Here is a 23,344-nt window from a genome sequence, read left to right on the forward strand (position 1 = left end):
TCTTCATGTCAGGTTACGTGGTTTCAATGTTTCTTCTTGCTGGACTTCTCGATCATGGTCTCCACCACCATGGAAGTCTCTTCATAACCTTTAACCTTGTGGCCATTGGAGAACTTCTCCACAGACTCCACCACCTCCACCTTCTCATAGCTCATGGCGTCTGGGGTGTAGCTGCCAGAGCTGGTGCTGGTGCTAGTGCTGGTGCTGGTGGTAGTGCTGGAACTGGAGCTGGAGCTGGTGCTGGCACCACGAGGAGCTGGCTTCGGAGTGGGCCCGCTTGGGCCATTGTCATCCTTGTTTTTCTTGGACTGATCGGCAGCTGGAGTGGGATCTTTAGGGCCGGAGTTTGGTCCAGTGGGTGGAGGGACTGGGTATGGATCTTTAGGCTGAGGCTGAGGCTGAGGCTGAGGCTGAGGCTCTCCACTCTTTTGCTTACCTTTACCTCCATTGTCCTTACCTCTTCCGCCCTTATTATCATCCTTTCCTCCTGCATTAGCGGGCCGGGTGGGAGTGAGAGGCCTAGGACCTACCATGGGCTGAGGAGGTGGAGGGGGGGGTGTACTGCGCCCATAAGGCTCATAGGGAGACATCATTCCATTGTTGATAGTGACGTAAATGTGGCCGGCTGATGGTGTGGAGGTGCAGAAACAGGGATCTGGGTAGCTGCCGTCACCGGTGACAAGGACGTAACGACCCTTGGTGTAGAAGTCAGCGATTGGCTCAGGTTTCTTGTACTTCCTCATTCTGTCTCTGACGATGTTACAAAGAGTGTCAAAGGCTTTGCTGATCTGAGCTCCATCTGGGACATCCTGTGGAGACACTCCAGTGAGAACAGGTCTCTGCTCTTGTCTCTTCACCCTCTCCTCCTGCACTTGCTCTGATGGGATCCCCTTTGTTTCTTCATCTGGAGTCTCTCCATGGGCTCCCCCATTTCTTTCCTCCTGGCCACTGTCTATCACATCTTTCGGGGTCAGCTCTTTCTTCTTAAGGACCTTCTTGGCCAGGATCTTCTGGCGTGGCTTGATGCTGGTGATATCTTGGATGGCCTGGGTGATATCTGGACACAAATGAAGCCAAAAGTTAACTAGCTAGAATTAGTGAACTAAGAAAAGACCAAAACTGTGTGTGTGTGTGTGTGTGTGTGTGTGTGTGTGTGTGTGTGTGTGTGTGTGTGTGTGTGTGTGTGTGTGTGTGTGTGTGCACATCACAGCACCCAAATGTACTGGGATGCTCAAGAGAATAAATGTATTACTTTGAATGGTAAGGAACTTCATTAGCTTTGCAAAATTGCATCCCTAAGAGAGAGTATAGTTGTCTCTAACAATGGTAGCTGATTGCATGTGCACTCAATAGTGATTCTCAATGTAAACCAGCTGTGATATGCTCATGGTGCCCTTACCTCTCCCCTTGCTTGATGCAGTGGGTGTGTGAGTGTAGCGGTAATTAGTGGTGAACAGGGTAATGGGAGTGCCAATTATCGCTGAATTCAACCTGCAGAAGAGAGAGTTGTGAAAAATGTCACCCATGCAACAGTCATGCACCGAAGAGCTTTGCTATGCAAGAAAATCTGGTAAGAAAATCACATTTTTCATAAAAGGAGACATGAGGTAACTATGAATAACACACATGTAGCTGATCTGACCTTAAAACAAACCCACTTTGATTATTGTTGTGCCAGTGCAGTGGAGGAAAACATTTGCTTTCACACAGTGCCATCTGCTGGCTGATTCTGCACCCTATATTAACCTGGTTACAGCCGTATGTACCTTATGTGCCATTTCAAGCAGACCTAACCTCTGTAATGTGGGGGCTTTAATGACCTGAGAAGTTTTACTCTACAGTTACACTCAAGAGCTTTAAATATTTAAACAAAAATAAAGCGGTGCATATCAAGAGGACAATCCTCTTGGATGTGTGGAGACAGCCATGAAAGAGCATTTTGATCTTCATGTAGGGAGATAAAAAAATTGATGGAAACTATCATTGGCCATAAAAACAGTTTAAGTAAAATGTAAAAAAAAAAACTACTCTTTCAACTCTTTTTAACTCATTTTTTGGTGGCCAGTGAAACAAGCGAGTCTCTGTGTGTGTCAGCAGCCATCTGGAGGCAGTCTACCTGTTATCTTCGTTCTCGATGATCCTCTTGTACCTCTCCAGCTCATTCTCAAGAGACGTCTGGTACATGGCCAGGTGGCGACATTCACTGGTGAACTTTTCCAGGGACCTCTCAGCTTCCTCAATCTCCTTTCGCAGAGATTCGATTTGCTCATTGTACATCTGGATCTCATCGTCATAACTCTCCTGTGTGTTTTTGATGGCTTGATCCAACATAGTAGTCTGAAAGTGGAGACAGGGGCAGGGATTAATTATGAAATTATGACTGTCCCTGGAGGAAATTTGTCATTCATGTCATTAGTAACTAACGGAGTTAGTATGTGTTGCTTATGAAAGTAAAGTAAAGGTCATATTAAAATGATGAAAACAGTGTTTGCAGAAAACACTCAATTGAAGCGTTCCTGTGTTTCTCATTTCCTTTGAGGAAACACCACACTGTCACATAACATGGTCATGGCTGACATCTAGTGGTATTTCTTCAGCATCTATCTATTAGCACAACTTTATTGAGGCTGAAGTGTGAAGGCCGATTTAATGCCTTGCTTAGTGAATTTTTATATTCCTTAATTCATACATAAGAAGTGAAATGAGAAAAGTAAAATGAAAATGCCCTTTTAAAAATCATTTTAAAATCATTGAACAGATTCAGTACTTAGTGCTTACTTGTGCCTCACATGAGAGTCGCTTTGGATAAAAGCCTCTGCCAAGTGATTACATGTAATGCAAATCAAATGATTACTGATTTTTGACCAAATAACGAGTAAACACTTGTTTTATCTTATTTTATTTTTTATAACTGTAATCTTTTCTCTTTTTTAATTATTTGTTTATTTTTGTGTGTGTTTTCATCTTTCTATCACATATCCCTAGTAGTTATCCCCTGACCAGGTTTTGGAAAATAAGACACACCACAGACAATGGGTATTCCTCAAATTTTAGAGCTGAACTGATGGATTGATAGGAAATTAAATATCTTTGGGTTTTCGACTGCTAGTCTGACAAAACAAGCAATTTGAAGACATCCCTTTGGATTGTGAATGGATTGTCCCTATTCCCTTTTTTTTTTTACATTTTATAGACAAAATGATTTATCAATGAATTTTGAAAATAACCTGCATATTAATCATTAATGAAAACAATGGTTAGCCTCACAAAATTCACAACTGTTCTACTTTTTTGAGTTATGAGTGTTTCATGTGTCGTTCTGTAAATATTGGCCTGGCAGGAGAAAAAAAGGGTGGGAACTGCACTGCATACAATCAGCGTGAAACCTCTTGTTGTCATGGTGACCGTGTGACCCACCTCAGTTTGTAGGCGCAGTTTCTGGGCCTGCAGCTGACAGAGGGCGCTCTTGTATTCCTCCAGCTGACTCTGCAGCCCTGGCACTTTCCTCTGAGCCAGCAGCTTCTCCTGCTCCTTCACACATTGAGCACAAATCAATGAGAACATGCAGAAAAGTGCGGCGTGTCTTTAAAGCATGAAGGTTACACCACACAAACACACACACAAAGCTGGCAATCAAGTCTCTTTCTGACGTCTCACTGTATAAAAAGCCTCACTGATTTTAAGTGCATTAGAACAACTGCGTTCCTCACAGCAATGATGTTTTCTGCTGGTCTTCTCTTTAAAATGAGTGTTTTGAGTGCAGTGTCCACTACACATAAACTGAATCAATGATAGTGAAAAAAAGGGGCCTGGATGTGGCTGTCACTTCACTTGGTACACTTGGTGGATGTTAACTAATGTAAGCAGTGATGGTTCAAAACAAATCATTCAGTTCAAAGAGTTTAAAATGTTCAAACACTTATTAGCAGCAGAGGACATTATTGGATATTTATCTCTAATAACTCAAGAAGTAGAAGAGAGTTTTATTTAATAGTTATGGTTTGAATGGATCTCATTCAAATTGGCTCAAGTTTCATGTTTGTTTCAGTAATTTGTTGTCAAATGTTGCAAGCATTCCTGTAAGTAATTGTATGTTCAGTCAATGCTATTGCAGATAGTAGGCTGGCTACCTCATTAGCCTGCAGCAAATTTAGCTAATTAACTAAACTAGTGAGCCAACAATGACATGTTACTGTAACAGAAAATAAAGCTGGATTTTGTCAGCAAGTTTTTTAACAAAATAATTTTAAAGGGTGTGAAATAGAACATTTATAAGTATGTAATGTTCTTCTATATAAAATAATGGTACATTTTATGTTTTTTAACTTATTCATTAGCATAGCATGCAGGATGTTGGAGGGTCAGTCCACCGCTACATAAGTTAGCTATATGGCTAGAATGTATCCTACATTTCTGATACATTTTCTGGAGCTAGCTTGTCCCACAAAGCCACAAAGTACTACAGCTGTGTAAAATCATGGCCAAATGTAAACTTTTTGGCCCAGTGATGGATGAAGATGAAAGATTTGATTAAGGATATTTTTGAAATGTTAGCTACAGTATTTTAATGCTTTGTATTTATGGTCATTTATATTTATCTTTGTAAATTTCTACTACTTGTAGTATTAGTAGATGTAAACTTTGTACTTATGTTTATGACATGAATGATGTAGATGTACAGATAAGTGACAAATTAAAGAAAAAAAGTAGTTTATTAAGGTGATTGCTACCACGAGCTGTACAATATATTCTGCAGGTCCAAATAAATAAATAAAACCCTCAATTGGTATTTAAATGATGATGATTTTAGCGAGTGGGGTTCAAATGTGTTGGATTGTAAAGGTCATAGCATATTGTATGACACATATGTTTCTAACTCTGCATTAATTCTGGTTTTTCTTTTAATTTGTCACTCAGCTGTTTAACTGACCCCTGGAGACTAGCAACATCACCAAAGTCCATAACATTAACTCCCCCCTTGCTTACCTTTTGTTTTTTCACTTGATTTTAGTTCAGCACTGTAGCATGAGCTGTGGCTATTTAATGCAATTCATACAATTAAATTATTTTTGCATCTGGAGCAGCTATGCTTCTGAGAAATGTTTGAACAAATAAAACCATAATTTGCTACACAAATGCCGATCACTGTGGCTGCAGTTCCTCAAAAATTAGCATGCACAGCCGTTCTTCCTGGCATTTGCTACATTGTGTCCTGACACTCTCAAAATGCTGGCCTGTCCACGTGTCCCAAGGACTGTTTGACTGTCTGTCTCTGCTTTTCACACGTGCACACACACACGTATACAACAGCACAGGCGTGCAGACACAGGCAACCAACTGGACTAAGAAGCCAGTAACCTCATCAAGCCTAGACACGTAGCCAGGGCTGACACACATGCAAACACCATCTTCGTCCCTGGAGGCGGCAGTACACACACACACACACACACAAACACATACACACACACAAACACAGTGACCTCACCTCGGAGATGCCCACTGACACATTGGGAACAAGGGGAAGTGTCTGGTTGATTTGCTGCAAAATGTTTACATAGGTCTGGATCTCTGCGAGGTTCTGGGTGGGGGGAGATCACATAAAAGAAAACATAAGATACACAATTCAGCAAAAAGAAGAACATTGTAGAACTATTACATTTTGCAAACTTAAACCATTTTATCTGATTTGCTCCCAAATTCTTTCTTATTTACAATGCACTTGTTACTGAGACTCAAAGGCTATCATTTATCTGAAATATATTTATAAATTATGCTAACATTCCTTTACAGCAAAGCTAGTTCTGTAATCCATATGTACAAACATGATCTCAGTCATAAAAAGTAGATATACTCTCCACAGGGATATTCAAAAGCTCAGGAGCACAAGCCCAATATTCATGTAAGACAACTCCCTATTCTTTCCCATACAATATAGTATCACCAGTGCCCTTTGATATGCTAGCTGAATATTGCAGAGGCACGGATTAATTCTTCATAACAAGCAACATTGACTGGAACTAACAAAGAGGGAAATTGCTCATGCACGAAAGTTGATGAAAAGTATGCCAGATGCATTTTGTAACACTCACACACAGTTTTCTTTTGTCTAAGCATTTTTTGCAGCCACTGTGTTGCAGCTTCGAGCTATTTCTCTTACACAGAGGGTAATATTTCAGTTCTTTTGTCTTTTCTCTGTCATATGTCAGAGCCCGTCAAAAGCATTTTTACAATTTCCCTGCAATCATTTCCTCACTCACATCACAGGAGGTAAATTGCTGCTAAAACCCCAGGTACATCACAACAAATCCTTTGGCAACCATGTCAAGGTTTTTGTTCCTTGACATTTGAAGAGTAGCAGCCTGAGGTCAGCAGTGTTCAAAAGCAACACATACTGTTGTGTAAAATATTTTGAACTGATCTTCTTTGATGTAAATTCAGTTTCTTGATAGATTTAAATCCATGCAAAATATACTGTCTGCAAAGATCAAAGATAATGTCAAGAGGAACATATATGGGCTCAATTTCAAGATGTTGCAGCCCTTTACAGAGCAATATGACAGAGATATCAACTGCTTTGACAGGATAATATTACAGCCATTTCTCAGTGAGTGGCTTTTATTAGCCCAGTTTCTAAAAGCCATCGATAAGGAACACCATAATGTGAGCATCCATACAGTTGCACACTGTCCCTTCTGTACGTATCTATCTCCAGCATCAGTACTGTACTGTCTGACAAGAAAAGATCTGTGTAGTGGCTTCAATCATGAGACAGGATGTGTTTGCTTTACTAGAGTTTAACCAAAACCTGAATCAAAGTGCTTTTTACTGCCTAATGACATCAAGTTGCCGGTTGCCACTGAATAAAACCCTGGAAGCGTGTTTCCCTCAAAATGCATTTGCCAAAACAAATCAGTGGTGTTTACACATAATTTCTAGGACAAAGGATTTCTATGTGTGTATATAAAAACACATATGTTGAGCAATGAAAATTTATATGGCGTTATAAAAAAAAACAAAAAACAATAAGCAAAACACAAGTGCAATAAAAATAGATCAAATCCTGTGAGCTCCATTGAGCTGGAATTTAAACTAATGTGGTAGTTAAAGAGCTCCACATCCTGATGTCCTGATAGACCTCCAGCCATCTGTTTACAGGAGATTCTACTACTGTAAAAGACATTTTGAGAATGTAGGTGGCTTATAGGTAGGCAGGAAGAAATGATTAGTTTTGTCTAAAAGTTCTTTTCAACATGGCAATGGTGAGATGGTTTCCTATCTAAAATATCGAATGAGTCATTTTTATGTCCTCTGAAGAAGCTAGTTATTGGATACCATGGAGTTGCACAATCTGTTATTATTTTTTATTTATTATTATTATTTTTTTGATCATTTACCACTGACCTTCTTGTGTCTATCTCTGGTGGAGTTGATGTCGTCCTGCAAGAACTGTGATTGGATCTGGAACTCCAGGTTTCTCAGAAGAGCACTGTCAGCTTCCTGTGAGAGGAGAGAAGAGAAGAGAAGAGAAGAGAAGAGAAGAGAAGAGAAGAGAAGAGAAGAGAAGAGAAGAGAAGAGAAGAGAAGAGAAGAGAAGAGAAGAGAAGAGAAGAGAAGAGAAGAGAAGAGAAGAGAAGAGAAGAGAAGAGAAGAGAAGAGAAGAGAAGAGAAGAGAAGAGAAGAGAAGAGAAGAGAAAAGAAAAGAGGAGAGGAGAAGAGAAGAACAATAGAGGACTCAAGGGAAACAAACGGTAATGAAAGGTACAGAGTGAAGTGTATTGAGTTCAACATTTAAAAAAAGAACAGTGTAGTGATCCACTGCACTCTTTCAATAAAAAGTCTTACAAATCAAACCCGGTCTGGAACTGTCGATCTAAAATGAGTTAAGCTCTGTTTTTACACACTTACACACTTTCACACACTGAAAATGAAATCCCTTTTCTTTGTGCAAAGTTACTGTACGTCTTCAATCAATGATGTTTAAATGTTGAAGAATTCTGATGTATTAATGCATTAAAATGTTGTTATTTATTTACATTTGTATGATTGCATAAACAAACTTAATTTCACCCATACAGTACCTTGTTTAACTGTTCCAGCGTGCCCCGGAGCTGTTCTTGATAGTCACATTCATTTCTATATCTGCAACATAAAACATTATAATTACTCGACTGGCAGAGGTCGCCTAACAATAAAATGTAACGATGCGTCGAAATAAGCGTCATAATATGCTTTGTTATTTGAGTCTAATTGCATGTTTGTGTTGTGTGCTTACAGTGAGACCGCACAGATTAACAAGCTCATTTCCTTCTTGAAGCACAATACTGTTTTTAATATGTCAGAGCCATAAATCTAAACTGCACATGGTGATTTTCTGTTCTCTTCACCAGCCGATTCAAACAGTTGGCCGATATTCTTCTCAGCTCGTCAATAATGTAGTGAGGATTTTCTGCCTACAGACAGCTGACTACACCATGTTTGTAGATAGTTCTAATTAAAGGGTTGGTTACAAAAACATTTTCAGGCTTTCTCTAATGGTATGTAGCAATGCAGATAGTTTTATTGTCCAAGTGTTGAGGGCTTCTCTTATTCGTGCCACCACAATAAATACATTGGTGGTGAATGGAATTTTGTTTGTGGTGCTTACGGCGTTGAAAAATGTTTACTCTGGACAATTCACAAACCGTGAACCGTTTTCACTGGAACAAATAGTCCCTATGACAAAACAATATCAATATATTCTATTGATTATACAGATGTTTCTGGAAAGAGTTAGTACATTTGAATTTGTTTTCTATCAACTGCTGATTGACCTTACGAGAGCACTGCAAACAAAAGTCCGTACACTTCCATCGTGTTTAGGAGGCAGAAATCTCAAGGATGGATTTTTTTTTTTAAATGGTGTACATGAAAATAAGTAACAAGTGAGAAAATATGCTTTTGTTTTTGTAATTTGGGTGCCATTATTTCAGTTCAATATCTAACCTCTTGTTTTATGAATTCTTCAAACAGAATAGAAAATAGTATTCAGAATAAATGAATCTTTCATGATCTATTTATGATTACCTAACCGATATAACTATGAGTATAATAATTTTGAAATTTGGATGCATTCAGACATTGATTTTATATTCATGTATAATTTCCTAAACTCCTGGAGAAGAATTAGTTATCTTCTTTTTACAACCCACATGTATGTTTCTTTATCACCTTCTCTTAATTCTGAGCACATTTTTATATATATTTCTAATCACTCCATCTCTGAGGAAAAAGTTTGACCTTTGACACACAGGTAAGACCAACCACTGCCCACTCTCTTACTTGCTGGTGAATTCATCCAGCATGCGGCAAGCATCCTTCAGCTCTCGGTCCAGTTTGGCACGGTCCGAGGACAGCTCGTGGATGCGTTGCCTGTTGACATCGATCTGCTCTGTGAAGGCCTCCTCCAGACCGCTGGCCTCTTCCATCCGCTGCAACGTCTCCAGCTGCTTGCGGAACACGGCGTTGCGCTGCTCCAGGACTCGAGCCCTGTTGATGTACCGGGCAAAGCGGCTGTTGAGCTCCTGAAGACTCTCCCAACCCTGGATGGCTGAGATGCCTGCAGAGGTTTCAGAGTCCTCGGGTTCCTCTTCAAAGACATCTGAGCGCTCATACTTTTCCTTGCGCACCTCGCGCAGGTAGCTGGTCTTGAACATGGTGGTACGCTTCTCTCCCCTGGGCTGATGGTATCCCTGGAGTGCTTGGTCCCCTTCGGCACCTTTATTGTGTGAAAACTCGGGTGCTCACCCTTGGCTGTCTCATGCTAGACTAAACGCTGCACAGCACTGGCTGGCGGCGAAATAGCCCCCAAAACCTCCCCCCGGCCGTGGCCGCGCATGATGTGAGCCTGGGGCCTTCCAGAGGGTATTGTTGCCTTTGTGACAGAGATTAGAAAAGCCATGCTGTTGATGACAAAGCAGAAGCACAAATACAAACAACTGACTGGCCCGCGAAAGCACTGGGTTGTCACACACCATTATTTTGGTTCTTAGTCAGCTGCTTTCTAGATCCCTGTTTGATATGGTACATTGGATGGTGGCCCACCACAGGACAGAGGGGAAATTTCGTGCAGTGCAATTTGTGTGGACTGTGGAAAACTATTCCTTTCTAAAGTGGCTAAGTGTTGACACACTGTGCACTGTGCTTAAAAAAACTGTTGTTTTTTTTTGTTTGCAGTTAGGTGGTATTTGTGTTTTGGTTAATAATCTCAAAAGCATTACACAAAACACCCTGCATTACACAAAAATGTTCACATTTGGTGATTAGCAAACAGGCCCAATTACAAAGATACATGGTTATACAATAAAGTGACTGTTTTATTGTGGTATTAGTTCTGTCTATAAACATAATGAAAAATAACACTACTGATCTAAATATCTGATAAAAGTTCAAATCTTTGTTTCTGCACATTATGTTGTTTGTTTTAACTGAAACAATCAAACAGCAGAGTCCATATTCAAATGCAAAGTATGTGTTTTGCTAGGAAGCTGAAATATTTCTGCACTTTATTTTTTTGATAACAAGAAAGAGAGCTTCTAGTTGTTTTCATCAAGGTGTTTTAGCCAACATCTCTATATTTCCCTTTTCATATTTACATTCTTTCTCTCCCACTTACTGTAACATTTAGCAAAGATGAGCGAGAGACAGAATGATTCAAGAGTGACGAGGAGGCAGAGGACCCTCTGCTCTGGCTTGCTCTCTGCAGGCTGTGGTACAAGGTCAGTCAAAACGTCCCTCTGGACAGATCCAGCAAGCTGTCTCTGAAACGGCTGAATGAAACACATGTCAAATGGCTTTACATCAGCATTTCAGCATATTTTGGCCCCAGCAAAGCCCGTGGCTCGATGGCAGACTGTGGTATTTAAGCTGCAGTATGAAAATTTAACTAATTAACAACTTGGTGGAGTTAAATAATGCTCTATAGAAAATTTCTTTCTTTCTCATTCACAGTCGTGAATTAAATATAACCATGTATCCATCTTTAAAAGTGCAATAAACAGGTAGGAAGTAGTAGTACTAGTAGTAAATGTTGGGTTTAGAAGACAAAATCATTCCCTTACCCATTAGAAATGACATTCACAGTATTTTTCTATTGTTAAGCATTAAGCACTTGCCATTTCCCACAGCACCAAAAGCAAGTATGTTCCTTCCAACTAATAAGCAGTCTCTCCAAGGACTCCTTGCCTGTCAATCTCCAGGAGTATGCTGGGATTGGTATCTGTTCACTAACACACTAGATGCATACATTATAAATTATAAGTCTGTCCTTACTTATGGTGGAATGGCTCCTAAAGAGTATCCAAGTGACATTTCCACAACATGTACTGATTAGAAACAAATGAGCACACAGAGACATTGCTCATTTATAGACCGTAAGAGCTCCAGTGTCATGTTACTGGAGTGGAAAGAATTGCATACTGCATGACATAAACTGATAAGATGCACATCATTCTTTCAAACAAATGTCACTTAGATTTCATTGTGAAATCAGATTCCAACCACTTTCCACACTCTGGAGGACATGTAGAAAAATGTTGGAGAGAATGTTCAAGAAAGCTGATGTGAATTTAGAAGTTATTCACAAGGTATATTTTTTCTGTAACTGAGACTGTGTTGAGGACTCCCACATGCAGGTTAATACACTCCTGAGTCCCACAGAAGCAAGTAAGCCCAGCTGGACATCCAGTAATTTGCTGTCACACAACTGCACTCACAAACAGAGACAGAAAGAAAAAAGTTAATGAAAAAGAAACACAGAGGACACCGGTTTGAATGGATCACGATGATTATGTGGTCGAGCACTGGCAGTGCTTGGACTCACAAAGTCTGCGTCCCCAGCAGAACCAACATTTAGCTGAAACAGACTCCCTCGCTTCAGATTTAAACCCCACATATACATTTGTATGGATTCTGTTTCACTGCTGCTTATTCCACCGTAACGTTGTCATCAATAAACTACCTCAGTATCTGCCCAGTATATGTTAACAGACACCATAAATTTTATGTCTTGTGCATATTCTTCATGGTTGAAGAGAGAATGCCAGGATCACACTGCCTCCTTTTCCATCTATATTCATTGGTTACGAGTGGCAGTAAATCCGAGGACTGGGTGAGATTAGAGAGCTGTCCAGAGTTGGAAATGAAAGCCTAGTGTTTATCTGATGCTCAGGCCTCCTGGGCTACAGTGACAGACACTAGCAAAGCTGAGCAAGTAGCCGCTGATATTTAAAGGGTAATAAAAACTAACAGGAACATACAAAGACAGTTCTCTCATCTCTTGTGAGCTAAGGGAACACATGAGTTCAAGATCTGGAAAAGAAAACAAGTTTTTTTCTCTCCACCTCATGTCCTTCACAGATGACAGAAGTTGACTGCTGGTTCACTTGTGTCTCTTGTTATCTGTTATTATATTTAAACTCTGCTGACGATCTCAGCCAGCCTGCTGAACTCAATATGAGAGGACACAAAAAGCCATATCACTGCTATTGACAGATGATTGTGAGAGGTGATATAAAAACCAGCAGTGCTAGCTCTCCATCACAATAAGAAATTGATCCTAAAAAGTCATCAGTCCTGCTGTCTGTGCCTGTTTATCTGCTGTTCAGGATGGTTGGCCACGGAGATATGGTAGTGACACCCCCCACCACTGCCACCACCATCAAAAAAAGGAAAAAAGATAAGTTTCAAGCCACAGTCTTCCTGATTAGTCTTATAGATGCAGTTTATCATGAATCCCATTAACGTAATCAGAGGCCCATTAAAATGGTAAGAATTTCTAGATATATCATTCAGTAGAAAATAAGACATGGTTTCTTGTCAATAATGAGCACACATATTCCTAAACATCTCTGATGGATTTCTTTCCCCAAAGCCACCATGCAATCAGGGTCAGTAATGGCCTCGGTGAATATAGAGCCTGCAACCAACGATCACAAATAAATACTTACATGACATCCTGTTCTCAGCTGGTTGAGATTGAGATTCCCCATCATCTTGGATGTTTTCCTATTTTACCCAAGTCCTGTTAAGATTGCAAGCTAGACACATAGTACTATGAATTCAAAGACACACAAAATTGATTATTTCTCCATTTTTACTCTACATTGAAATTTCCACTGTCACAGTGACGACCCATTGAATATGGTGCAATGTGACATGAATTCCAACACCATTCATTTTCTTGGGTACACAGACAAATCACTTTGCAAGTAATTACATACAGGCCACGCTTGACTAACTAGAGATGCAAAAAAAAAAAAAAACTTTATTCAAAATTCACCTGGCAGCAGTACTATTTTCCCAGAGAACTGACAAAAATAAAGGAAAGCAATTTAGTTTTTACCTGCTCAGGAAACATGTGTGAGAGGAAAGATCATTATTGTACTCTCTGGCTTCCCTCTTTCCTACATCCCTGGCTTCCAGGATTACAGATACAAGCAAAACAAAATGTCACTCAAATTGTTGGTAAAAGTACAGGTTGCTTATTTACACAGTGGTGGCTAATGAGCAAGCTACTTGCTAACCTGCAAGCACAAACATTCCAGCAACACAGAGATGAGTGAGAGGTGTCGGAGGCAGTTTCTTCGCTCCCAGTGGGTTTCACAGTGATAATGAAATGCCAACAGATGTGTGTCTTGGGGGTCAACGCATTTGGGGTCAAATTTCAGTTTGGTTGAACCTTGGGTGGCAACGTTTTGAAAACCAGAGCAGTGCTACCTGGGACAGCGCAGCCAGCCTTGCTCTGCGTGATGTTGCACTGCTATGCATGAAAGCAACAGATATATCTTTCAGGAGCTGGTGGAGACAAAAAACAGAGCTAATAGGGGAGAGAGTACTGTTCTTACATTCGCCAGGGGGATATATTCTATGCTAATATTGCTGTATGTGTAGACAATTGTTGCTGACAAATTCACTATAAACTTACAAGGCAAGTTGTGTATATAGCTTTGTTTCAGCTGCTCACAGGTGGCCAAGAAAAGTTAGTGCATGTTTAATATCAAAGTAATTCATCCCATTTGTAGAGACCATGATATATATATCATATAATATAATAATATTGAAACAGTTTCACCAGCTTATCCTTATGAATAATGAAACAGCGCGACTCCCTTTCTGATGGTTTAAAGAGGATCAGTGAGATTCAGTCAACAGTTTGCTAGCTATGACATAAAGCGCAGTGCACTGCATGTGAATGTCCTGTTATTTAAATGTTTGCCTCCTTCATCCCTCTTCAATCTTGTGACAAATAGAAATAGAGGAAGAAATATTACCATAGCCTTAAACATAAAGAACATCTTGTGCACAGTATGTAAGCTATTTATGGACAACCATCTAGCTTGAGAACTTTCAACCATTTAAAACCTTGCGACCACCCACATGTGCACGCGCACACGCGCCCACCATCCTCTTCCACACCACCTGCAAGACGCGACGTGGGGTTTCTTCTTCTTCTTCTTCAACGCTGGCCATCGTCGGCTTTGTCACTTGAGGCAGAGGAGAAAGAGAAGCAACTTTTTAAAAAATTTCCTTTCGAGGAAGCGGTCCGGATGAGAGCGAAGCGGAGCGGCAGCACATACGGTGAGGCTGATGTACCTTCTGTCTACACTGGTGGGATTGTCCAATAATAAAGGACTTCGACTCGGTTCCACAGAGAGGGCAATTAAATTAGTTTTTTTTTATTATTGCTATTATCAGCTCAGAAAAGTCGCGGAACCTACATTTGCTGGTAAGTACCTAAAATGATTTGTTTCAGCTTGCTGGGTTTTTAATCAATGTCTTACATAAAGAAAGAGAAAGCGTTTCTCTATCACCCAAAAGTCTACCTTTGAGTCTGTTTTTACTCTGAATCTAAATTCACAGACTGTGATCCCCCCGCAACCCCCCCTGCAGACTGAGATGATCTATAAGAGCTTAATACTCAAGGACCTGAGACCTCTTGCAGCTTATAGAGCCAATTAAAGTACATTTTTTGTTCTGCAGATTTTTTTTCTTTTGCATGGCATGGCATTATATATAGATCTCCTTAAGCAATAACTTCTGTCTTTTTTTTTTTTTTTTTACCTAGAATTACATCAGTGGGGATCACATAAGTCATGATTGTGAAAGCTAGGTGGAGATCATATCTGCCTCTCTTGGTTTTGGATCTCTCTTTCTTAGTGGTAGTGTGCTGTGTTTTTGTTTAGCAGCCTGATTAATTGCCTTGCGCAGCTGTATCAATACAAATCTGTTTTTATCTGTTCAAATGTGCTTGTGTTTCTTTTAAGTGGCTTTATTTTTTAGTCTGGGTTCGCTCACATGTATGCTGGGGGATTTAATTCACCAGTTTTGCAGCAAATTAAAAATGCCCTGTCATCACCCTGAGACTAGTCTGCGACGCTGACTTGCTGTAAAGTGACATGGTCCTAATAAATTACATGAAGGCCTAGATATAATGACCTCACCCACGAACATTTTTCATCAAAAAAGATCATAGAAATGTCACACATGCCAGCATGGTTACGCCTGAAGCACTGAGATCATGTAATTTGTTCTGACTATATCTTGTTGCCATGAATCCTGACCCAGCATGAGTAATGCTGAGATGGGAACTTTCTGTTCCAGGTGAGATGTGCTTCTGTGTCTGACTCAGCCTGTTCAGATTTTCATCATTACAGAAACAACTTAATTGAGGATATACCGAAAAGCATGACTCTTTCGCACCTAATTTATTGGATCAAATTGCTTCTCTAAGTTACCAAAATAAGAGTGTGTGCTAAGACATGGGGGACACCAACATCAGCCACATGGCTGCAGCTTATACAGAGATGCAGGAGAGTCTCCCGGCAGGAAAGTTGGATCATTACATGGACAACTATGATATGGACTATGGCATCCCTCCTGATGAAATCCCAGACACCACGCAAGGCCAGGCCTTCTTTGTGGCCACCATCGTTATCGGCGTGGTCCTTGTCTGTATCATGCTTGTCTGTGGTTTGGGAAACTTCATATTCATTGCCACACTGACACGCTACAAAAAGCTCCGCAACCTCACCAACCTGCTTATTGCTAACCTGGCTATCTCAGACTTCATTGTGGCAGTGGTGTGCTGCCCGTTCCTCGTGGACTACTATGTGGTTAAACAGCTTTCCTGGAATCATGGACTGGTGCTGTGCGCCTCTGTCAACTATCTCCGGACTGTGTCACTCTACGTGTCCACAAACGCACTGCTTGCCATTGCAGTTGACAGGTGAGTCTGTTAGGGATTTCATTTTTTTCTGAATCTTTGAGTGTGTCCCTGTGAGCACAAACATTCGTTCAATTCAAAAAGCCACTGCTTCTTACAAATAAAAAAAAATCCTCCAGCAGTGTCTACAAAAATTTGACTGAAGAAAGTATCCATGTTTTTAAATGTCTGTATTCTCCCTCACAAATACTCTATAACCACATTGCTCTACAGCTGTAATTTAAAATTACATGTCAACAAAAACTGACACTTTGTGTTTCTACAATCCTTTCTTTATTGCACACCAGGTCTTTGGTCGACTTTGTCAATATAGAATTCCAGTCTTTTATCATCCTGCTGTATCCAGAGATTTAGAGTTATTGAGACACTGATGCAATGCTTTTTTCATTATTTTTATTGGCAGATTCAGTAAACAAATTTGTAGATTGAAACTAACGCTAACCCCAGGTACTACAAAGTACCACCAAGCTCCTGCAGGCCTAATCACGGTGGTTCTTTACTCTGTACCGGTTCACTGCTACTTGTTATATTCAAGAGAGTAGTTACTTTTATCAATGTTGCAGTCCTTTTCTTGGCATCAACTGGCACCGTGCATGCAACTGAGATTTGGGGTCTCAGATTTGTCTTGATGCATAACTTATCAAAATAAAAGATTTGTGTTCCCGCACACTATCGCCAGTACTTCAAAGATTGTGTAAAAACATGATTTATTTTTGATTGTTAATTATGTAAAAAAGCTCAACAAAAAACAGTCCCCCTGCTACTGTGTTCATGCATGCAACAGGCAGAATATCGTCTCATGATGAGTCTATCTCTAGATTCTCCTGTATCTGTACCAGCTGCATCTTTTTAGCCCTTGGTCCTCTGGCACAAACTTCAGATAGATTGAGCAGGAATGCATGTAGCCTACATGCAGAAACCACTGCAATGCAATATTCAATTAGACTGGGGTGGAGTCAACACTCAGCATCAAAGTCCATGTGACTAAATGTCAAAATCAATAAGAAAACATGTGAGCACATCTGGCCCCTCCGTCAGAGACTCACCAGAAGTACGCCTACTTTGATTTAAGTGAACTCAGTATTTGGTAAAGGTTCAGGAATGATCGCCCTCAAGGTTAAAGGAAATCAACATTAACTGGTGGCAAGAGCCGGGATGGCAACCCATCTTCAGTGTCTTGTTAAACACTTAAGTGAACATATCAGAATGTTTTTAGCGAATGTATCTGCTAAATGTTAACATCATGCTGCAAGTCAAAACTTTAGGGAGAGGGGATACCAAGCTTACAGAGTACTGTGTTTAATTAACATGTAGGAAAAGAACAAAAAACTGAACTGATCATTCACTAAAACAACAGGCAAAAATAGTTTCTTTGTTGTGCAAAAGTGCTGAAGGTGAGACAAAACGTGAGGTAACATCCAACCGCAGACATTTCAGTCCTTCAGACTTGCGTCAGTGCTGACATACAGGGCACAGGGGCCAGCAGTGACCATGTTCAGTTAATTAGAGGACGGAAGCTACAGCGCAGATACACACATAGGCTCAATAGGCTCAATAGGACATTTTGACATGTCACAGGAGGAAAAGAACAGGTGTAAATAAGATTAATGATGGCTGGGTTTCATTTTCTTTGGTTTCAGGGTTCTAGTATTGTGCATGTTTCACTGCGTGTTTCACACTGTCATGGCTCACTCGGTCACTTGAGAAGAACAGAGCCATAGTTAATATTATTAGTCACATACGTGCTTTTCCTGCAATGGCAGGTCAAAATGTCTCCTGTGAAAAGGGCCTGCATTCACAAATACTGAAGAGGCCACTAGGAGCAACACAAACAAAGCTTGATAAACAATAAAAAAGGCCATGACTCTGTTAAAATGCTTTCGAGAGCAGTACAGATCACAGTAATTCGGTCTATAACATTTCCTCTCTTTGTGCCTGAATGCGCACAACACCCACAGATTCACAAAGAAGTATGGTTCACATTATAGATGCCTTGTCAGGAGTGTTGTTTGATTTGTGCCCCAAACATAACATTGAGGCTGGATAATGTGTTCAGTGTGCCAATGTAATTATTTTAAATTATTGTTCCGTCAATAATCTTCCAGAAATTGTGTGAGCTTTTTAGTGTTGACAAAAAGCAACAGCTTACTGTCTGCAGCTTATTGTTATAGAGAATCCACCCAGTGCCAAACTACTGGGTAATCATTTACTACTTTGTGGATGGTGCGCAGTATATTTAAATGTTAAATATTCAAGGGATGTGTGCACAATAAAGCTGTGGAATGGAATTGAATAGGACAACAACATCAGAAAATAAGTATCAAAAGACTATTTTTGTCTGAAAATATTTTTCGGTCATTTGATCAAGACAGAAAAGAATGAGAATAATTACAGAATAATTAATTTTAACTATTAACTAACACATTTAAAAAGCATTTAATCAAATTAGACACCAAACAGAGATTGGACCATCTGTAATCTAAAATTTAATTTGAAAACTTAAAAGTGTATTAATCAGTTTTTTGCCTCCTCAGCACAGAAAACCATTGGCTGTGAGAATTTAAAATTGTTTTTTTCATTTCAGTTTATGTGTATCTTAAACAAACCAGATACATCATGTAAACAAGGCAGTTTTACAGTCAGTGGTAGGTATATTGTTTAACTATGTCAGAGCCAGGCTAGATACTGTAGGTGTTTCTCCCATTCCCACTCTTTACAAATCCAAACTTAATCTCTATACCTCATGCAGAAAAATTCGATTCATATTAATCTTTGCATCTCACCTGTAAAAATGAACCACTTCTTTAAGTTGCTTTTCCCACACTGAATGACAGTATGACATTTGCATGTAAAATCTAGATGTCAGCATAATGTATGTAAAAAAACTTGTGATTTATATATACATTCTAACTTTTTCGTTCAAGTGAATGGAAAGGTGTGTCCAAACATTTCACTTGTACTGTATATTTGTCAAGTGTATCCACATTGAAGATGATGAGCTATTGATATTAAAGAAGGCAGTTTTTTTCGTTCTAAACATATTGTAAATGAAAATATGAAACTTAATATAGGAACATATGAAAAACATGAATAACCTACATTTTTTATGTAGGTTCACGCATTTATGTGACCTGCGAATCAATTCAATGGCCATTATTTCAGTGCCACCTTCTCGATTTACAGATGAATTACAGATTGTGCCCTTAAGGAACAAAAAGCCTCCATACTTTTGACTCCATAAAAATGAACTTCAACTAATATGAAAAATTCAGTTCACTGAATAATGGACCATGGTGTAATGAACTTCCATGAGTGAGCCATTTGCCAAATGTATTGAGTCTGCACAGCATTTATACTGCTAAATAGGCTGTTTGGACTGTATTATGTATTCCCAGCCTTTTCAATACAACAAAATGTCTGTGTTCTTCCAGGTACATGGCGATAGTCCATCCCCTCAGGCCTCGTATGAAGTACCAAACCGCCTACTGCCTGATAACAGGAGTTTGGATTGTTCCCATTCTGATATCAGTTCCCTCTGCCTACTTTGCCTCTGAGACCATGTACCCTCAGGGCGGCACCACCCCAACCACTCACAAAGTTTTCTGTGCCCAGATCTGGCCTGTGGACCAGCAGGCCTACTACCGGTCCTACTTCTTGTTTGTTTTTGCCGTGGAGTTTGTTGGGCCTGTGATCGTCATGGCGATGTGTTACACCCAAATCTCCCGCGAGCTCTGGTTCAAGAATGTCCCAGGTTTCCAGACGGAGCAGATTAGGAAGAGGCTGCGTTGTCGCCGCAAGACAGTGATGGTCCTGATCGGGATCTTGACAGCTTACATCCTGTGCTGGGCGCCATATTACGGCTTCACCATCCTGCGAGACTTCCATCCAACACTCATCTCCCGCCAGAAGAACTCACTGGTGGCCTTCTACATCATTGAGTGCATTGCCATGAGCAACAGCATGATAAATACCTTCTGTTTTGTCAGCGTCAAGAACAACACGGTTAAGCACTTGAAGAAAATTGTACTTCTGCGCTGGAGATCGACATATGCCCCCAGTAAGACTGTGGATGAGATGGATATGAGGACCTCCTCCATGCCTGTAACAGAGGAGATCGAATGTATTCACCTGAGGTGAAGAGAAGAAAATCTGTAATCTAACAGTTGAAATTTGGACTGTTGACATACAGACACTACATAACTGAAGGAAATGATTTTGACATGGTGCATTTCTCTCATGTTTAAATCCTATTTTGGAAAGATTACAAGCATTATGAAGCAGCAGGAAAGGTCAAACCCCATATACAGTACAGTACATTGATTAAAGGGCAACATAGCTCAAATTTTCTTGGTCAGCAGTACATGTAGTATTTCTATTTGGGGTATTACTAGAATGTAATTGTTGTGCATACTGTGACTATACAGTGTATTGTGAAATGTTGAAGCATACTGCATGTATAAGATATACAGAAGACTTAAAAATAATAGCAGCTGCTGCTGTAACTGATCCATGGTGTTGGCTACCTACTGTATATGAGGTCAATGTTTGTATTGCCTGTATATGTTTAGATGAAATTGATTTTCAGAAAGGTCAAATGATGCTTGACACTAAAGTAAAAATCATTGCATTGGCCATTGCTGTTGTAATTCAATTTTTGTGTTTTCTATTCATGTTTTTTGCCTCTAAGAAATTTTTATTTATATTTTTTAGTCGAGTTGTCATTTTGTGGAATGAAGAGTATGAAGAAGGTTCCTTTGAAGAACCAGCAAGAACATATTTTGAATGTCTTAAAAATATTTTTTTCTCTTGATTATGTGTCATTGAAAGGAATCAGTACATTTTCTTGCATGTTTTATTTGTAGATTAATGCATTTCATGTGTGCTTATGGTAATAAATAATGAGTCACTGGGGGAAAAAAGGTTACTTACTTACTTACTTACTTAAGTTGTACTTCAGTTGTCCTTTTTCCTGTGCTGTATGTTAGTTGCCTGTAACATCCATGGTTACATTCATTATCAGTTGTAAAGCCTACAGCTTTGTGACCATTATCACAAACCTTGTTATGTGCAGACATAGTGAGGGGCTAAAGAACACCTGCTTCACTGGCTTTTTTTTTTCAAACATCCCCGGTTTCTTACAGATTTGTTTGTGCTCTGGGTTTCTTCTTAGAAACCAATAGAATCAAGAGTGGCTTATCTGTTAGTCCTTTTGGAAAACACTACACTAGAACAAGTGCCACAGTAAACACCCAGAAAGATTCTTTAAAACACAAGGGCTGTTTCCACCACTAGTGCTGAGTCCCTATAAATAATGTATTTATATATTTATATCTTTCCTGTGGATAAAATAGAAATGCACAATGACTATATGAAGAACTGTTGAAAAGTTTCCACCATAGCTACAGAAAAACAAATGAACAGTAAGCTACAGGTTGCGGTGTTATTCTCTCAGAATCATGCAGGGATTTGTTTATAGATGTACTTATGACATTCATCTATTTTTAATTTTAAATCCCATTGTTGAACATGTGTTAAGAACCCAGCTAGTTCATGAATTTTACATGTCCCTATGTGCCTGCCTCTGAATAAAATTGTAGCAAAACCGTTGTAACAACATTTTGGAGATACATACCTTAATTGTCACAGCCCAAAATGCATCTCACATAGTTTATATATACATGTGTTAGAATAAATCTTTTATTCTCTGGCTCTTAAATTTGAAAAATTGGTATTCATACATGATATTGGACAATTCTGCAAAACCTGTGGAAAGATCTCGGTTACACTTCATAAAAAAGCAAACTTTAATGACAGGGCTGTGAGAGGTTGCAAACACTGATTACCTGCATGAAAATCTGACTTTTAAATATGACACCTATCCACCATTCTGACCATCACATCTTTGGTTTACACCTCACTGCAAAGAGTGCACACTACTCTGCAATGGCACTGAATGTACAATATGAGGTGCACAGTTGTCCAATATGACTAATTGCTAGGAAACTGCTGAGGGAAGGGAACCGGATCATCACAGGACTAACAGGTAAAGGCAGGCCATCCTAACTTACAACACCTGACAGCATTACCACCACTGAAGCCCTGGCCTCAAATATGTTCATGGGCAGCTGAACATTGGAGGCCCTAAAGAGTTTAACATCATCTCGCAACCACGCGGTCAGGGCTCTTTCATTGTACTGTATTGTGTGTCACTTGATGTTTTGTCTTCAACTGTTGTTTGGTGACTGCTGAAGGGAATTGACATTACTGCTTCAGATTCATCATCACTATCGAGAAGAATCATCACTTTGGGGTAAAAGACTGCTGCAAAGAGTTTCTCTCCAAAACACATCGACTGTACATTTCACTGATAATCCAAGTTCTTGCGAAGCGTCTGAGCTCTTCTCTCTTATGCGGTAAGGGTTGGAACCATGTGCTTTCATGCTGGAAATGTCAGCTGACACTTTCAACTTCTCTTCATGTCATGATTCAGTAGTTTACCTTACATCTAAAGGACAGGGAACAGTTCTCTGATGACCACATGCCACACATGTTGAGACCAAAGATTGTTTTGAAAGAGGAGTGAAGACGGCCATCTGCACATTACTAACCCACTTATACTGCTTGGGGTCGTGCATTGCTTGAGTCTACAGCACACAGGGTTAAGAGGCATGATACATAATGGATAGGCCACTAATCTATCAAGAAACTCAAACAACCCAGAGGGGGAGGTGGTGACACTGCTTATTAGCAACTTTCAATGCCATCCTGCCATCCCTTAGGCAGTTAACACAGATAGTTCTCACATAACAGCCATGTGACCTTAATGACTTGACTTGGACTCACGACCAAGCCAATGAAGATTTTTTGCATAATACACACAATGATATCATCCATATGTATCTATACCCTGTCTCCAAGATATTGCCAAGAGATCTGAGAGACATGGGTGGAAATAATTTACAGCAGTCACAGTAATGTATCCTCATTTGGTTAATAACTATGCCTCAAGAGCTTTTATGTATATTTCTAGATGTTTAAGGTAGAAGATTATGAATAATAGATATATTAAAGCAGGTTCTGATTGAC

The 23,344-nt window shown here is 39.8% G+C and overlaps 2 protein-coding genes across 2 annotated transcripts; one reads left to right on the forward strand and one right to left on the reverse strand.

Annotated features, from left to right (window-relative positions):
• Positions 1-23: 23 nt before the first annotated feature.
• On the reverse strand, positions 24-9,692 carry bfsp1 (beaded filament structural protein 1). Its single transcript, XM_022763805.1, has 9 exons — positions 9,319-9,692; positions 8,079-8,139; positions 7,402-7,497; positions 5,486-5,578; positions 3,418-3,531; positions 2,117-2,337; positions 1,400-1,491; positions 310-1,057; positions 24-180 (listed from the first exon to the last, which is right to left on the reverse strand). Exons 1-9 carry the CDS (start codon positions 9,690-9,692, stop codon positions 24-26), a joined length of 1,956 nt encoding a protein of 651 aa, XP_022619526.1.
• Positions 9,693-15,794: 6,102 nt separating this feature from the next.
• Positions 15,795-20,395, forward strand: LOC111235375 (prokineticin receptor 2-like). Its single transcript, XM_022763816.1, has 2 exons — positions 15,795-16,261; positions 19,690-20,395. Exons 1-2 carry the CDS (start codon positions 15,795-15,797, stop codon positions 20,393-20,395), a joined length of 1,173 nt encoding a protein of 390 aa, XP_022619537.1.
• The last annotated feature ends 2,949 nt before the right edge of the window (positions 20,396-23,344 follow it).

This window comes from Seriola dumerili, unplaced genomic scaffold, assembly GCF_002260705.1.
Source record: "Seriola dumerili isolate Sdu_G_001 unplaced genomic scaffold, Sdu_1.0 BDQW01000478.1, whole genome shotgun sequence".
NCBI classification, from domain to species: domain Eukaryota; kingdom Metazoa; phylum Chordata; class Actinopteri; order Carangiformes; family Carangidae; genus Seriola; species Seriola dumerili.

Bases quoted from the DNA above. Each gene is read 5' to 3' on its own strand.
- bfsp1 (XM_022763805.1), bottom strand. From the start codon at position 9,692: ATGTTCAAGACCAGCTACCTGCGCGAGGTGCGCAAGGAAAAGTATGAG. The intron at 8,140-9,318 runs GTAAGAGAGTGG...TTTATGTTGCAG, and splicing joins CTGGATGAATTCACCAGCAA to ATATAGAAATGAATGTGACT. The intron at 1,492-2,116 runs GTAGACTGCCTC...TCTCTTCTGCAG, and splicing joins ATCGAGAACGAAGATAACAG to GTTGAATTCAGCGATAATTG.
- LOC111235375 (XM_022763816.1), top strand. From the start codon at position 15,795: ATGGGGGACACCAACATCAGCCACATGGCTGCAGCTTATACAGAGATG. The intron at 16,262-19,689 runs GTGAGTCTGTTA...GTGTTCTTCCAG, and splicing joins CTTGCCATTGCAGTTGACAG to GTACATGGCGATAGTCCATC.